This window comes from Gavia stellata, chromosome 1 (assembly GCF_030936135.1).
Source record: "Gavia stellata isolate bGavSte3 chromosome 1, bGavSte3.hap2, whole genome shotgun sequence".
Lineage (NCBI taxonomy): Eukaryota > Metazoa > Chordata > Aves > Gaviiformes > Gaviidae > Gavia > Gavia stellata.
In genome coordinates this window covers 102,432,156-102,449,628 of record NC_082594.1, presented here as the reverse complement: position 1 = coordinate 102,449,628, position 17,473 = coordinate 102,432,156, and the positions used below count along the sequence as shown (strand labels likewise).

At 40.2% G+C, this 17,473-nt stretch overlaps 1 protein-coding gene across 1 annotated transcript in view; it reads left to right on the top strand.

Annotated features, from left to right (window-relative positions):
• The first annotated feature begins 1,636 nt into the window (after positions 1 to 1,636).
• Positions 1,637 to 17,473, top strand: part of SON (SON DNA and RNA binding protein) — a 29,619-nt gene continuing 13,782 nt past the window's right edge. Inside the window, exons 1-5 of the mRNA XM_059827143.1 lie at positions 1,637 to 6,794; positions 8,325 to 8,485; positions 10,695 to 10,835; positions 12,679 to 12,867; positions 17,144 to 17,254. Coding sequence (XP_059683126.1) covers positions 1,661 to 6,794; positions 8,325 to 8,485; positions 10,695 to 10,835; positions 12,679 to 12,867; positions 17,144 to 17,254 — 5,736 coding nt within the window. The 5' untranslated portion in view covers positions 1,637 to 1,660. The remainder of the gene's footprint in view (positions 6,795 to 8,324; positions 8,486 to 10,694; positions 10,836 to 12,678; positions 12,868 to 17,143; positions 17,255 to 17,473) is intronic.

The following is a 17,473-nucleotide window of genomic DNA, read 5'->3' as shown; positions in this document are numbered from 1 at the left end:
AGCTCCAGTACTTGTGGCAGAGGCAAGCCAGTCAGAAGTCATTCCACAGGCTGAGGCTGTCAAAGAAGCAAGTCCAGAACAGGAGTCAGAGAAAAGAGATTCAGAAACATCTGATGTGCAACCTGATGTGGCGGCACGAATGAGGGAGACTCTGATGAGACTTGAGAAAGTTATTGAAAAAAGTAGCCATAGAAGCAGTGATAAAAAACATGATGCAAAGAAACAAAAAAGGAGTCGCTCCAAGTCACAGTCCAGGTCTAGGAAAAGGAAGAAAAAATCAAGGTCGCGTTCTACTTCCAGGCGTTTGACCTCTAAAAGAGCACGTTCTAGGAGCAGAAACTATTCAGATTCCAGAAAAAAGCATTCCAAATCTAGATCCCGATCTGTAGAGAAGAGAGAGAGAAGATTGTCTTCCCGGAGGTCCAGGCGCAGACGTTCCAGGTCGTCTGACCATTACAGGTCTAAATCCAGATCAGCAGAAAAGAGAGGGAGCCGATTGTCCTCTGGGAGGTCCAGACGTAGACGTTCCAGGTCGTCTGACCACTACAGGTCTAAATCCAGATCAGTGGAAAAACGACTGTCCTCCCGAAGGTCCAGACGTAGACGTTCCAGGTCTTCTGACCGCTACAGATCTAAGTCCAGGTCAGTGGAAAAGCGACTGTCCTCTCGAAGGTCTGGGCGCAGACGTTCCAGGTCTTCTGACCGCTACAGGTCTAAGTCTAGGTCAGTGGAAAAGCGACTCTCCTCCCGACGGTCTGGGCGCAGACGTTCCAGGTCTTCTGACCGCTACAGGTCTAAGTCCAGGTCAGTAGAAAAGCGACAGTCCTCCCGACGGTCTGGGCGCAGACGTTCCAGGTCATCTGACCGCTACAGGTCTAAATCACGGTCAGTGGAAAAGCGACTGTCCTCCCGACGGTCTGGGCGCAGACGTTCCAGGTCATCTGATCGTTACAGGTCTAAATCACGGTCAGTGGAAAAGAGAGGGAGCAGGTTGTCTTCCTGGAGATCCCGACGCAGACGTTCCAGGTCCTCTGACCGTTCTAAATCTAGATCCCGGTCTTCAGAAAAGAGAGGGGGAAAAGAATACTCATGGAGGTTCAGACATAGAGGATCTGGTTCCTCTGATCGTTCGAAATCTAGGTCAAGATCTGTTGAGAAGAGAGGTCGGAAGGCATCTCTGCGGAGGTCTAAGCGTCAGCGCTCAAAGTCCTCTGACCGTTACAAGTCTAGATCCAGATCAGTAGAAAAAAGAGAACGAAAGCAATCATCGCGGAAGTCTAAGCGTCAGCGCTCAAAGTCCTCTGACCGTTACAAGTCTAGATCCAAATCAGTGGAAAAAAAGAAGGAGTCCTCACGAAAATCTAAGCGTCGCCGCTCAAAATCTTCTGAACGTTACAAGTCTAGGTCTAGGTCTGCTGAAAAAAAGCGCAAGGAATCTTCAAAAAAATCCAAACGGAAACGTTCCAAGTCCTCTGATAGTCTTAAGTCAAGGTCCAAATCTATAGAAAAAAAAGAGAGTAAGTTATCCTCAGTAAAGGGCAGCAGCAAGCGTGTGGAGTCTTCTGAACTCCAGGAGTCAACCAAATGTCTTGAAAAAGTAGAAGTTCCTGAACTTTCTTCTGCAAGCGAAGGCACCTCCTCCAAATCCTCTAATGGTCCCATGTCAGTAGCTTTGTCTGTTGAAAGACTAAATGGCCCGGAGCTGCCACCAGCATCTGAAAGTGGATTTTCCAAAACTTTTGATAACCTTGAGGAAAGCTCATCTGTTGAAAAAACAGCGGGTCTGCAGCCTTCTGTGATGTCTGAATTTGATAGCTCCAAAACCCCAGATGACCAGGAATTGAGACCCATGCCTGTGGAAAAAACAAAGGTTTCGGAGCTTTCTGTGACATCTGAAAATGGATCAGCTGAAAAAGCAGTGGCTCTGGAGTCTTCATCGCTACCTGAACTTACATACTCCACATCCAAGTCAAGATCCTCATCTGTTGAAAAAAGGAGAGACCCAGAAACTTCTTCAGTAACAGAATTACAGCTCTCTGCATCCCACGAAGATGAGTCAAGATCTACCTCTCTCAAAGAAATAGAGGGTCCAGAGCCTCTTCTGACACTTGAAAGTGGATGCTCTGTATCTTCTGATGATTACAAGACAATCTCCTCGTCCTCTGGAAAAACAGAGCTTCAAGGGTCTTCTCTGATGTCTGAAAGTGTACTTCCTGAGTTGTCTGATGGTCATGAATTGAGACATATCCCCGCTGAAAAAACAGAGCTGCAGAAGTTTTTGCAGGTGCCTGAAAGTGAATCTTCCAAGTTGGCCGACAGCCCTGAGTCAAGGTCACTATCTTTTGAAACAGTAGAGGCTCAAAAATCTTTTCTAGCACCTGAAGTTACATGCTCTGAGTTCCCTGATGTCTGTGAGCCAGCCTCCTTGCCTATTGAAAAGGGCCAAATGCAGGAGCCTTCTCTGGCTTCTGGCAGTGGATGCTTCAAGTCTCCTGATGGACATGAATCAGGATCCAGCTTTACTGCACAAATAGAGGAGCTTCCATTGATGTCTGAAAGTGGGTCCTTCAAGTCACCTGATGGAAATGAACAAAGGTCTTTATCTGTTGAAGAAGTCAAGGCTCCAGATGTTTCACTGACATCTGAGTGTGGTCCTGCTGAGATCTCCGATAACCTCATTTCAGCATCATCTTTTGAAAAAATGCGGGAAGTTGTACTGACATCTGTAGGACAAAGCTGCAAGTCTTCTGAAGTTCAGGAGTCCAGATCATCTGTTGACAAAGATTTAGACAGTCCAAGACTTTCACAAGTCCCTGATACTGACTGCTCTGAATCCTCTGAAATGCACGAGTTGAGATACCTGCCTGCTGGAAAAATAGAGGGTACAGGATCTTTCTTGATGTCTAAAAGTGGAATTCCTCTGTGCCATGATGGCTATAAATCAAAACACAATTACTTTGAGAAAACAGAAGGTGCAGAACTGTCGATGGCATCCGAGCTTAGGTGTTCTGTCTTCCCTGAAGGCTATGAATTGACATCCACTGCAGTTGAAAAAATGGAGATACAGAAGCCTCCTCTCCCACTGCAAAGTGGATTCTCCAAGTCGTCTGATGTTTGTGAATCAGTAAGCACACCTACTGAAAAACTACAGGCCCCAGTGACTTCTCTGACATCTGAAGGTGGGCTTTTGCTGTTGCCTGATAGTCAAGAATTGAGACCTATCCCTGCTGAAAAAGTAGAGGTGCAAAAGTCATCTGAACTGAAATACATTGTATCCCCTGACGGCCACAAGTTGAGATCTGCCTATGATGAAGAAATACAGGTGCAGGAGCCACCTCTGATACTGGAAAGCCAATGTTCTGTTTCCTCTGATGGTCAAGAGTTAACATCCACCCCTTTTGAAAAAGTTGAGGTAGAGGAGCCTTCTCAAATGTCTGAAAATGAATACACAATAGGGCTTGATGGCCCTGAGTTGACATCAACTCCTGCTGAAAAAACAGAGATGCGGGAACTTTATCGGATGTCTGAAGAAAGATGCTCGGTGTCCATTGAGAGCCAGGAGTTGCGGTCACCCCCTGTTGAAAAGATAGAAGTGCAAGACCATGCTCTGACGTCTGAAAATGAATATGCTGTAACTTGGGAGGGCCAGGAGTTGAGATCTAGCTCTCCTGAAAAGGTAGAGATGCAGGAGGCTTCTGTAGTACCTGACAATGAATATGCTGTGTCTTCTGAAGATCATGAATTGCCATCTTCCCTTGCTGAAAAAACAGAGGTACAGGAGTGTTCTCTGCTGTCTGAAAATGAATATGCTGTATCTCCAGAGAGCCAGGAGATTATAGTCAGCCCTGCTGAAAAAGAGGTGCAGGAGCCTTCGCTGGCATCTGACAGTGACTATACCACCTTCCCTGAAGGTGGCCAAGGATTACAGTCTACTTTTGCTGAAAAAACAGTGGTGCAGGAGCCTTCATTAATGTCAGACAGTCAATATGCTGCATCCCCCGAAAGGCAGGAGCTGCTTTCTGCTCTTACTGAAAAAACAGAGGTGCAGGAGTGTTCTTTGCTGTCTGAAAATGAGTACGATGTATCCCCTGAAGGCCATGATTTGAGATCCAGTCCTGTTGAAAAAGAAGAAATGGAGGAACCTTCTGAAACATCTGAAAGTGAAAGTTCAATGTCCACTGATAGCCAGGAGTTGCAGTCTACTATTGTTGGAAAAACAGAGGTGCAGGAGTTGTCTTTGATGTCTGAAGGTGAATGTGCCATGTCCCCTGAAGGTCAGGAGCTGCAGTCTAGCCCTTCTGAAAAAGTAGAGGCTAAAGAACCTTCTCTGACATCTGAAAATGAACATGCTCTGTCCCCTGAAGAGTATGAATCAAGATTGACTCATGCTGAGAAAACAGAGGATATGGATTCTTCTTTGACATCTGAAAATGACCATCTTTTGTCTTTTGAGAGCCAAGAGGTAAGATTCACCCCTGTTCAAAAAGTAGATGTGCGGGAGCTTTCTCCGACACCTGAAAATGAACATGCAGCATCTCCTGATGGCCAGGAGTTGAGATTCTCCACTGTTGGAAAAGTAGGTGGTCTCGAACCTTTCACACTAAACGCTAGAGCCTCCATGTCCCCTGATGACAGTGACTTGAAATCCATCCCTGTTGAAAAAATGGATGATGCAATGCCTTCTTCAATGCCTGAAAGCGGGTGCTCCATGTCCCCTGATGGCTACAGTGTGAAATCTGGCCCTGGTGAAGAAACGGGCGATCTAGAGCCCTCTTTGATGCCTGAACGTAGACATTCCACATCCTCATATCAGGAAAGTCATGAGCTGAAATCTCCCATGGAGGAAGAGGGTCTAGAGTCCTCTTTGACTTCTGAACATAGACGATCTGTGTCCCCTGAGGGCCATGACCGGAAGTCTACCATAGATGAAGAAATGGATGACCTGGAGCCCTCTTTGACATCTGAACATAGGCGCTCCACGTCCCCCGATGAGCATGAGTCAAGATCTAGCATTGGTGAAGAAGCAGAGTATCTGGAGCAGCCTTTGACAACAGAACGTAGGTGCTCTGTGTCTTCTGATGAGCATGAGTCCAGGTCCACCACTGGGGAAGAGGTAGAGGATGCAGAACCCTCCTTGACAGCTGAACGAAGAGACTCCACATCCTCTGATGAGCATGAGTCGAGGTCTACCACTGGTGAAGATATAGAAGATGGGGAGCCCTCTTTGACAGCTGAACGTAGACACTCCACATCCTCTGATGATCATGAGTCAAGGTCTACAACTGGTGAAGAAATAGAGGATTTGGAACCTTCTTTGACAGCTGAACACAGACACTCCATGTCTCCTGATGGACGTGAGTCAAGGTCAACCACTGGTGAAGAAGCAGAGGACCAGGAGCTTTCTTTGACAGCTGAACGTAGACACTCCACATCCTCAGATGAACAGGAGTCGAGGTCTACCACTGGTGAAGATGTGGAGGATATGGAACCCTCGTTGACAGCTGAACGAAGAGATTCCACATCATCGGATGAGCACGAGTCAAGGTCTACCGCTGGTGAAGAAGTAGAGGATATGGACCCCTCTTTGACAACCGAACACAGACGTTCCACATCCCCTGATGGGCGTGAATCGAGGTCTACCACTGGTGAAGAAGTAGATGATGTGGAGCCCTCCTTGACAGCTGAACGAAGAGACTCCACATCGTCAGATGAGCATGAGTCGAGGTCATCCACTGGTGAAGAGGCTGAGGATGTGGAGCCCTCTTTGGCAGATGAAGATAAACAGGATTCCATGCCTCTTGAGAGGTTGGAGGAACAGGACTCTTCCTTTATACCTGAAAGTAGGCGTTCTGAGTCTTCTGAACGTGAAAAATCTAGATCCAAATCTGTTGATAAAATATCTGACAAGGAGTCTTCACGAAGATCTATAAGTAGACGCTCAAAATCTCCTACTCGCCAGAAGAGTCGATCCACATCTGTTGAAAAAGCGGCAGACAAAGAGTCTTCACGGAGATCTAGGCGCAGACGTTCCAGGTCTGCTGCTCGCCAGAAGAGTAGATCCACATCTGTTGAAAAAACAGCAGACAAAGAGTCTTCGCGGAGGTCTAGACGTAGACGCTCCAGGTCCACTGCTCGCCAAAGGAGTCGATCGACATCTGTTGAAAAAGCAGCAGACAAAGAGTCTTCGCGGAGGTCTAGGCGTAGACGCTCCAGGTCCACTGCTCGCCAAAGGAGTCCATCCAAATCTGTTGAAAAAACAGCAGACAAAGAATCTTCACGGAGGTCTAGAAGCAGACGCTCCAGATCTTCTCAGCGCAGATCGCAGAGATACGATACAGAATCTCGCTCTAGACGGAATCGCTCCAGATCAGTAACACGGAGAAGAGCATCAAGATCAAAATCAAATCGTCGCTCTCGGTCTAGCTCATTGTCGCGTTCAAGGCACAGGAGGAGGAGTAGGTCAAGGTCAGCATCAAGAAGGCGACGGTCTTTATCAAGAGACAGGCGTAAGAGATCTCAGAGAAATAGATCAAGATCTACTGACAGAAGAAGAAGAAGATCAGATTCAAGAGATCGTAGAATATCACTCAGATTACGGAGCAGGAGTCGAACACCTATTCGTCAAAGGCGATCAAGATCAAGAGGAAGAAGACGGAGCTCTAGTAGGTCACCAATTCGACTACGGCGATCAAGATCTTCAGGGAGAAGAAGATACAGCAGATCACCTGATCGTCGTAGGTCGAGGTCATCGGAACGATTTTCAAGCAGGTCACCTAAACGTCTTACAGACTTGGGTAAGTGATAATTTTATTTTCAGTAGTTCCATGGTTAGGTGATACTGTGTTCATTTACATAGTCTTGTTTTAGCATACTTCATAAGAAATTTCTTGGAAGTCATTTTGTGCATTACTTTTAGGCAGTGACTTCTGGTAGGAATTTTTATGTTGGAGCTGAATCAATTCTTAGCATTTGATGAAAGTGTGTTTAGAGCAGGTTATGTCTTGGTTATAGAGCTTTTATACAAAGGTAGTATGTTGCAGTCTTGAGGAACACTGTTCATTGTAATAGTAAAGGCCAAGTACTCTGTAAGAAACTCATGAATTTCTAGTTTTCCTGAGAACAAATTGGGTATGAAAGAACATTTGAAAGTAAGTGCCAGTTGGAGAGTTCTTAGCTCAGTCGTCAGCTGTAATGCTTGTTTATCTGTTTCCATTACCCTGTCTTGCCTCTCTCCCATGGTAAGAACTTAATGGGAAGGGAGAATGATTTCTGAAAATATTCCCAGACCCAGCTGATTGGAAAATAAGAGAAAAAATCCTAATGAACTGCATCTTTTCTCTGTGACTGGAGGAAGACAGGCCTTGTAGTTTCCTTATGTAGTACGTTATGTAAGGAGAAAGAAGGTTTTAATTTTCGGGGGTGACCTCTTGTACAGTGTGAGAGGAAGCCTCCTTTTGTGGACCTCATGTTCTGATCCTTTTAGTCCTGTCTCATAAAGTTACCATGGATGCCTCTCTACCACAGAAGTATTTTTGTACAAAACATGAGAATTAGTGAGCATCCTTGAATCTGCCGTCATGCTTTGATTATGCAGCAAGTCTGTAGCTATATACTTTTATTGCTCAAGAAGTAAAGGAATGTTGTCCTTTTAGGATTTTTGTAAAGCTGTATGCTTTCAGAGATAGTGGTAACTCATTTATTTGCAAACTGGCAGATCAAATACGATGTACTGTATTTTCATTCCCTATTTCTGTGATAGGGCCACATGTGCTTTTTTCCTTAATAAAGCACAATACTGTTTCATTAACAGGTCTGCATGTAATTGTGTTTTGCATAAGTGCACATTTTATTCAGTGCTTAATTTTTTTGTTTGTTTGGTTGTTACTAGCTTTCAGGCTACATGCTGGGGGACTTGAGGGGACTTCCTCAAGACCTTTGAATGTTTCTCAGACAGCTAGGAAATAGACTTTGGAATTTATGCTGCGTAGAAATGGCATAGTATTTCCAAAACTAGAATGAATGCGTGAAGTAAAATAGGCATCAGAATTTCTGGGGTTTGGAGGATTTTGAGTGCTGTAATTTGGACTCCGTGCTTTGTGTTAAATTTGCAATTTCACTTGTCTGTTGGGTAGACCAAATTAAAAAAAGTCCGTAGCAACTAAGTACAATTTTAGTTATCTTCACAGAACATAAAAATGCACAGTGTGGGTGAAAGCTTGTGTTTTCTCTTTTTACTTTGTTTAGTCTGCCAGAAATGCCTATTTATTTTTAAAACAAGAATCTGTAACAATAATAATTTTTCTTAAAAAAACCCAATTTTTTAGACAAGGCCCAGCTACTTGAAATAGCCAAAGCTAATGCAGCCGCCATGTGTGCTAAGTCTGGTGTTCCCTTACCACCAAGCCTGATGCCTTTGTTATCTCAAAAGAAAGACGACAAAGCCAATCAGAAGTCATCAAGAGATACATTAAAGGAGCTCACTGAGGTAAGCAAGAACAACAGTATCAAACCTGAAAATAAGCAAATTGTTTTTTTGTGATTTCTAGGCAAGCTGTCATTCTGTGTGCTTGGTTTGCATGTGAGCTGTCTTGTAGTTTGAGCCCTTATTATCTACACAGTATTTTTTTAAGTCATGAAAACAGGCTTTTTAATTCCATGGAAATGCATGGAATCTATTTCTTTTGCTTTTTTTGGTTTTGATTCTGTTCTAACTTTGTATGCAACAAATTGGTAGTTTTCCTTGCAGTCCTGTTAATAAAACCCAAAGTTTTCACTTCCAGTTTTTGGTTCTGGTGTTAGTTATTTACGTTCTCACTTTTGTTAGTGATTTTCACATTGTTAAACGTTATCTCTGGGTTAAAAATCTAGTGCCCGCTTCACATAATTCCATGTATTTTAATATGCATTCTAAGATATTTTTAGAGAATTATTGTTGCAGTTCTGTCCCATTGCAGTTCAAGTCTACCAATGGGATGTTTTTGTTCTGATTGTGGGGAAAAAATTGCTACTTGTCCTTTTACTGTAGTAATGTCACCTTGTTCAATTTGCTAATTTCCCCCTACTTTTTTTTCCCCCAGAAACTAGAGAAAATTGGGGGGGAGGGCGCCCAAACCAAAAAACGCACACTTTTTTAATTGTATCATCAGCATGACAGTTCTGAAATACCGGTTTATGGAAATAACATCTGAAATTAAGCAATGTCAAATTGCTGAAAAGTAATCTCTTAGTTGTGTGTGGGCTAGCGGAAGCAGAAATACTTGTCGGTAAAAAAGCTGAGATTGTGCAGATGCACTGTGCAGACATGTTAAGTGGTTCTTCATGTAACCTGACCAAGATCCAGTGTAGCTAGTGCTAATCTGGAAACCTAAAGCTTGCCCCTTCTTTGCCCTTTCCAGCTGTGGGAATCTGTTAGGTGATGTTTTGTTCTAGTGAATCAAAATTGGCCAAAGAAGCAGTCCAGGCCACTGTCGTATGGTAGTGTGCCCAAGTGGAGAACCCTTCCAGAGCCTGTTCAGTTTCTTGAAAAACTAGCTGTGTTGTCTTTCCTCTCTGCAGTGTAATCTGCAAACTGGACAAACAGCTTCCAATTAGTTGGGAGCCAACTAATAACTATAGATAATACATTTTGTTGATTAGCTTTCCAAATAGCGCAGGCTTTTCCTGTTGCCTGAAGAATGTGCTTCAGTCATTGTTTGGAGGTGTCTTAGCACAGGAGAGTGCAGGAATCTTTTTTTTTAATAAGGACTGATGAGAACAGTGCCATCAATATGTCTTTGAGTTTTAGTGATGGAGCTGCCTGTTTGCTCCTTATATGCTAACAATCAGGTCATTGAACAGGTGTGACTTACAACGGTATGAACTTGAACTAGAGTCAAATCAGATGATGGCTTCATTTTGCTGGTATTATTTCCTCAAATACTATGTCCTCAAATGTCTTGTAAGTCTTCTAAGTATACTTTTCATGAATGGGGACATAATAGAAGCATGATACTAGACTATAATGTTCTCAGATGCCTTTTGGACTGACTAAGTTATATTTGCTACTGGTAAACACTCAGCGCAGATAACCATGGTCAGTAAAGATTTTTTTCGTTACACAATTCTAGCCTCTCTAGAATGTCTTTTTTTCTTTCTTTTTTGCTTTTTCCCTGGAGGTTCTCTTCTCGTTTGACTGCAGTTTCCCCATAGCACATACATATTTTACATTCAACTTCTGTTGAATATAGAATGGGGATGTCTTGCGTACCTGGCCAACGTCAAAATATTTCAGAAGAAATCTTGAGATGTTTTGGAGCCATTGCTTCTGACTAGGTCCCTGCGCTACCAGTGAAACTTACAATTAGTAACTATTAGTAATTAGGTTTTTCTGTGTAGTAGTTTTGTGAGTTATACTGAAGTTTCTGTCAGATTGCAATATACTAGTTATGTGGGATGCCAAACAACCAGTGAGTTCCTACTCTGGAATGTTTGCAGCCTTAGACACACATTCTGCAACTAGCACTGTGTAGCAAGTTTTACAGTATGCTGCTGAAATCTTATGTCTGTGAAATTATTTGCTGCATGAGTGCCTAGCAAACCTAGGTAGGTGTTTGATAATGTGTGTAAAATGTCAAAAGTACATAGATGACATTGCTAAAAGATTTTTTCAAATTATACCTCCTGCTTCAGAGCTGTCATGTCCCTTCTTTTTTTAGAAATGCAAGAAGATTGCTCAAAGCACAGATGATGTGATAGTGAACAAACCTCATGTTTCTGATGAAGAGGAGGAAGAACGTCCTTTCTATAATCATCCTTTTAAGCTCAGTGAACCCAAACCTATTTTTTTCAATTTAAGTGTGAGTACTTCTTTAATTTTCAGTATTTTAAATTGTGGTTATTATTAAATAATGTAAGTAATTTTACAGAAATTAAACAGGGATTGATAATGTTGGTGAAGTTGCACTGGAATGTTGTTAAAAGTACTCTTGCTACAATAAGAAACTGAGCTGCAATCTATGAAGTTGTGGTAGTTCCCATAATTTGATTGAAACTGTTTTTTTTTCCATTAGTGTCTTTGCAGCTTTTAAAGCTTAAATACCGTTAAGAGGATCGGTTTTACTTCATGTTTTCAGTGCAAAAACATCAGTATGAATTTACAAACAGCATTGGAATTTGGAAATGTGGAATAGCATTGTTTTTGCTTCAGAAGACAAACAAAAAAACTCTAGCAAAATTCTAAAAGCATTTTGAGGTGTTCTAAATAATCAGCTTTGTGCAGACTCCAAATCTTGTATGTCTGCTTCTTCAGTAGATCTCAAGTGCTCACTAAAGGAGAAAAAAGCTGTGTTAGTTTTGAGATTAGCCAATAGAGAAGTAAATGCTGTGTTAAGAATGAGGATTGCTGCTGTTGCCTGTTGCTAAGAGGGTCTGAACGTCCCATTAAACCCCCTCCTTGGGGGACTGCTTTTGACTCTATCAGAGCTTGTGTTGACACTTCCTGGGTATGAGCATGTTGGAAGGAATAAAATGTGAGGGAGTATTTCTTTAAATGTATTTGGGATTCCTATGCGTTGAAGCATGGATTAGAATTTGTCTAGTTTTGGGTTTGTTGTTTTTTTAACAGTTGTATCTTTGGGGTTTTTTTGTGCCCATGAAAGTTTGCTCGGATTTTGCAGGGTATAAAGTACTATAATAGTATTAATATGCTGAGTGAAAATATAAATAGTGTTTATATTTTTATGTACAAAATAGCATTTTTATTTTTATGTACACATATATATAGCTTGTGGCGTACACAAAATAAGCAGTAATACATATTTACAGAAGTCGTAAGGTAGAAATAGATTTATACTTTCTATTGTACTCTTAAGGTGGTACAACAAAACTCAGGAACCCTTGGGATTCCATACAGGCTCCAAAGAGGAATGTTCGTTCTTGGTTACAGGCTGTTCTGCCTGTTTTCCACAGTTTTGACCCTTTTAGTGTCATTCTTTCCATTCTTTGGATTCTAGTCTTACTACCATTCCCATCCATGTTCCTTTGATAGTAGGAGTTTACCCAATATTGTGAGCTGTCTGGACTCTGTTTGCCTCTTAGGAGAGGAACCTGACAGAGGTTTCTGCGAACTCTTAATATATTAGCAATGCTTTCTAAGGAAAACAAGCTCATAGACTTAATTTACTTTGAGATTCATGTTGCTATTAAAAGATAATCAAAAACTAGAAAACAAAATCTTGAAAACTGCTTTCTTTATGTATAGTACTGTAGAGCTTTTTATCATCATGTGGCTATTACAGCCAATGTTTTTTGCTGCCCAGGATTTTTGTTTTGGAACTTTCCATTACAGAATGCATCTGTGGCAGATTAAGATTTTTCTCTTCATGATGGGGTGGAAGGAAAGCAGGGAGGTTAATTGTGAAAGTGAGGTTTTGTGTATATTTGGCTGCTGAAGCTGATTTAAGCAATTTTAGCTTCTAGCTGTTTCATTTTCTCTTATACTGCAATTTGTTGCTCACTTGTGTGTTTTTAGGGCTGTGCTAAAATGATTTGTTATAAATTTTTTCAGTTTGATGTTAGTAAGAAGGATGATTGTTTTATGAAAAGTGAATACCAGTGTATGCAATAAATCGTTTCTCAGAGACCTGCTGTGAGTATCGTGTGTTTTCAAGTTTTAACTTTTCCTGATTTTATTTCTTTAAGACTCCCAGCATAAAACCAGCACCACCACCACAACCAAAAAATCAGGTCAGCCTGTCAAAGGAATTTCCTGTTTCATCTGGGTCTCAACATAGGAAAAAAGAAGCGGATAGTGTCTATGGAGAATGGGTTCCAGTTGAAAAAGGCAAAGAAGAAAGCAAGGATGATGTTTTCCCCAAACCATCCATTGAGGTAAGGAAGGGAAGGAAAGCATATCATATAAGAAAACCGAAACCGTTACCTGGTCAGTCTGGTATCAAATTGCAGTCTGTGAAAAAAAAACGTGTACATAGGTAGTATCTAACACTTCAATAAGCTAATTATCTGAACTGCTGCAGTCTTCAAATTTGGTTGCCATGCTCACGTGGGCAATGATGAAAGCAACCTGTACCCCTACTGGGTGCTTCTGTCATCTAGTGACTTCTTTGTCTCAATAGAATTTAAACTTTTCCTTGAAGATGGAAAGCGAGTTTCTTGTCCAGTTTCCTGCAAAGGTTAATATCCTAAGTTGAGACTTTTCATGATTATAAATCTAATAATTAAAATTGTCCTACCAATCTTAGAGCAATAACATTGCATTGAAATGTAATCCATTTAAAATAGATTTGAAAGTAGTTTCTAAAACTGCCTTTCATCTGGATATATCTACTAATTTTTTAGATTTACAGTCACATTTTCTTACACAGTTGTCTTCCATGTGGCCTTCCAAAGGAAAATCTAATTGTATGTATAATAAACTTAAAAAAAAAAAAAAGTGCAAATGTTTTTCCCCTTGAAATGTCTTCAGAAGGATATTTTGTGGGGTTTTTGTATTTAAGTAACTTAAATATTTAAAGGCAGATGTAAATTTTTTCAAGTTGATGTTAACCTCACTCCATCGGAAGACTTGTTCTCATACCTTTCAAAGCAAATAAACAAAAAAGCCTTGGCATCAATTTCTGATGAAGCAGTCTTTCCACATGGTGCATTTTATTTTCCAGGAACTTTTTAAGATTGTGCAATTCACTTCCTGAAGCACAGAAGGTATTTTCTTCTGTGTCCTTTACAGCACCAAAGGCACAGTGAATATAACTCGTTACAGACATTTTCACAGTGTACCTCAGAGTTTGATGGTCAGGCACCCAATTCGTTGTTCCCTCAGTGTAGATGGTAACTGCTGTTTGGTCTTTGTCATGAACCACTAATAAGACAGACATTCTGAAATGTTCGTGCAGAATGTCATTCCCAGTTACTAGTGTGTATGCAAAAAGTCCAGAGCATAGAAACATTGTACACTAACATTTGGCCATGTTTTAACCAGGTGGTAAAAAAGTCTTGTCCTTCAAATGGTTAATGATATGCTCATAGTTCAGGTGAGCTCTGTAGATGTCTGCATCCAGGTTGCCAATGACGCTAGGCTTGTCTCTTTGACAAATTGGGTTAGCTAAGCACTGATGGTTTGTGTATTGATTATGTAGAAGAGGCCTTAAAAATTGACATTGGAGTAAATATATTAAACAAACTTACTTTCCTTTCTGTCACGTGTATCTTTATAAATGCTTGTAACGATGTTGTCTGTTTTTATATTTTGTAAATAAATATTTTTATTTGCATTTACCTTAACTTGGTTTGTGTTAAGGGTGATTTCAAGGGTTATTAGCTGACAGCAGAGTATACCATCCCCTTGGGTTTGGCAATCCTTAATTTTGAAATACAGGAATACTCTTGTAGTAGCAGAATCCCTGTATGTTTCTCCAGGGTGTCTGAAAGGTAACAGAGTTGTTCTCTGCTTAATTTTTTAAATGCTTGTGAGGACTCTTTGTGGAGGAAATGGCTTCCTTTGAGCAAAATAAGCCAGATAAGCTCCCTTGCTGTTGGAGTAGGGTAGTGGGGGAGTGTGCTTGGATCCTCAGAAGTTTGACATATAATTTGTCTCCATTCATTGTTCATTTTGAAATCTGATTGTGACAATTCTGATGCAAGTCTATATTGACATTAAAAAATACGTAATTGGTTTTATTGTTATGTTTTTATTCAAGTCACAGAATTAGTTATGGGAATAAGCAATCTGAAATGGCCCTGCTAATACATTATGAATTGTTTTAATAAAACATTATGCTCTTAATGTGCTTGTTCGTGGTAGTAGGAGATGGAGGAAAAAGTCTTGAGTAATCTGAAGTATCAGCATGTCTCTAGAAGCCAGAGAAACCTATGAGAAAGAAGCTATATTTGAAAGTCTGAAAGTATAGAGTTGAAGTGTTCTATTTAAGTTTGGAGTATACACAGGTGACTTATGCACAGAAGCCGTCGTGATGTAAAAATGTAGTAAATGCATTTGGTATGTTGGTGGACCTACGAAGTATGTAAAAAAAATGCCTGCTTTCTATTGCCTGCCTCTTTCTTCTTGCTTCAATATTTGTGATTTGTGTCTCTGGGGAAAATGTTATTAAAAGTCAGGATTGGAAAGGCAGAACTCGTATGGAGAATAGCATGCTGAACTTGAAACTGTTTTACTTGACTAAATAATAACAACTTTTCATACTTCAAGCAGAGATCTTTTTTGTTCAAGATCCAAAGCTGCCATCGAGTGTCTTGACATAATACAAAGCCATGATGGTCTCCAAAATGGTGACTGACCATGTGGGGAAAGTGTATGGGAATTCTAACTAACCAGGGTATCTACTAATAGGCCCCAGTCCGGTAAAGCACTAAAGTACACATGTATGTTTAAGTATGTGAGTGGTCCCAATGTGGTTTCAGTGGACTACTTGCATGCCTATGTGTATTGCTGGATTGAAGCTTTTGGTGAGTAGAATAACTTTTATTTATCTCCTGAACCAGTTTCACAAACAAAACACTAAAGAATTATTTTAATTATATAAGGGGAACTTATTAACACAAGAAAGTGTATATTGTAAACAAGCATTCTTTTACATAGGCGACTGTCATGCTAGGTGATGGTTAGAAAATCTTTTAATTCTTCTTGTGCCTTGTTTATACTCTGTGTTTTTGTCAGCTGGGACAATAAGTAAACACTGCAGTCAGTTTCATAGACACATGGGACTTCTGGGATTTTATGTCTGTCTTGGTCAGTGCCAGATGTTTCAGTAATGATCTTCCCAATGGAAATACTTTTTGTCCTAAACAGTAAAAAAAAAAAAAAAAATCCCCATCCTTAAAATAAGATTTAATAGCCAGACTACAAAAATAATTACTCTGTTTCATGCAATTTTAGACATTTGTGTCTGTCTCTTACTGTTTTTCAATATTTACTAAATTCTTGACCTGGTTCCAGTGACAGGGATTTTGTGGATTAACTCTATTTTTCTGTTCAGCAGAGTCAATTTTAAATTAGTTTCAGTTTCTTCTACTGGCCCTTTATTCTAGTATAATGTGTGAGAGCCTAAGGTTATGAGATAGGGACTAACAAAAGATACAAGTCTCCTGTAATACAAATTTTAAAAAAACAAAACATCAACTTACGTTTATATGCCACTTGCTGTTTTGATTATTGGGTTTCTTCTGTGCTACAAACCGTTCCAGCCCTTTCAGTCTCCTTCACATGCTCATCTCCAAAGAAATTTCATGTGCCTCTGAGCACTGTTCTTTTTCTCCTTTCAAAATACAATGATCCATAAAATGCACATCATCTGAAGAACAAGGCACAAGTAATTTTACAAAAGAGCTGTATACTACCCATAATTTGTTACATCTTTATGGATTTCTCTCTTGATTGCTTTGCACATAGAGTAGAGGTTTGCATTGAGCTTCTTCATTTGCTCCATATTTTTACCCAAATGATTCTGATTAGTATGAGTGAGATAGTTTCAAATATATTTTTCTTCTAGTTGAGCAGCACGGATCTAAATAATCCTTTCCAAACCAGATAATTTTATGAGCTACCAGTCTGGTTTTACTTTTATGCAAGTTTATTTTAGGCTGAAAATTAAGATTTAAAACAGTAAAGCCAAGTTCATGGAATACATGTGACTCTTGCTGTAAATTTTTTTTATACATAGAACTTGAAGTTTTAGTGTGACTTTATAGTAGGGTGCTCATGTTAACATCTCTGTATTGAAGGCTTTTTTTAAAAAAAATTCTTAGCTAAAGTACATTTAATTCTCTTGGTTAATAAGATTCCATTGAACAATAATATGCTTCTCTATTTAAGTATTATACACCAGGACTTTTTGTGACCAAAATAGTTCTCCGAAAATAATTCTTTTGATATTTTGTATGTACAGGTGATACTAAATTATCAGGGTGTTATGCTTTAACTTCAGATTTTCTGTTTGTTTAGGAAAGCTTATATTGTATATACTTAACAAGTAGTCCCAGGATTTTTTTTCACGTTGCCTATTTATATATCAAGCCAACTATTCAATGTGTAAAACGACTTTGTAGTATTTATTCTACAACAACTTTTTCCAGATCAAATGGATATTACTGTGGTCTGATGTGTTTTTAAAAATAACCTTCTTCTTCCTAGGGTGTGGACATAACTACAGCTATGAATGATCGAGCAGTGGCTCAGAAAAGGCTTAATGAAAACACATTTGATTTAGAGGCCATGTGCATGTTAAATCGTGCACAGGAACAGGTATGTTGCACTTTTTCATCAGCATTTTGATGAACTTAAAGTAAATGTTGACTCTTCATACCAGCTGATTTTTCTTACGTATTTAAGTACAGGTTTTTGGAATCCCAGTTTATGGGCACATGTTTAAAAATTCTGCCTTTATTTTGCACTTCATAACACTGATTTTGAGGATAAGAAAACCATGAACTTGCTAGACTGAGCTCAGGCTTTAGGGCTGAC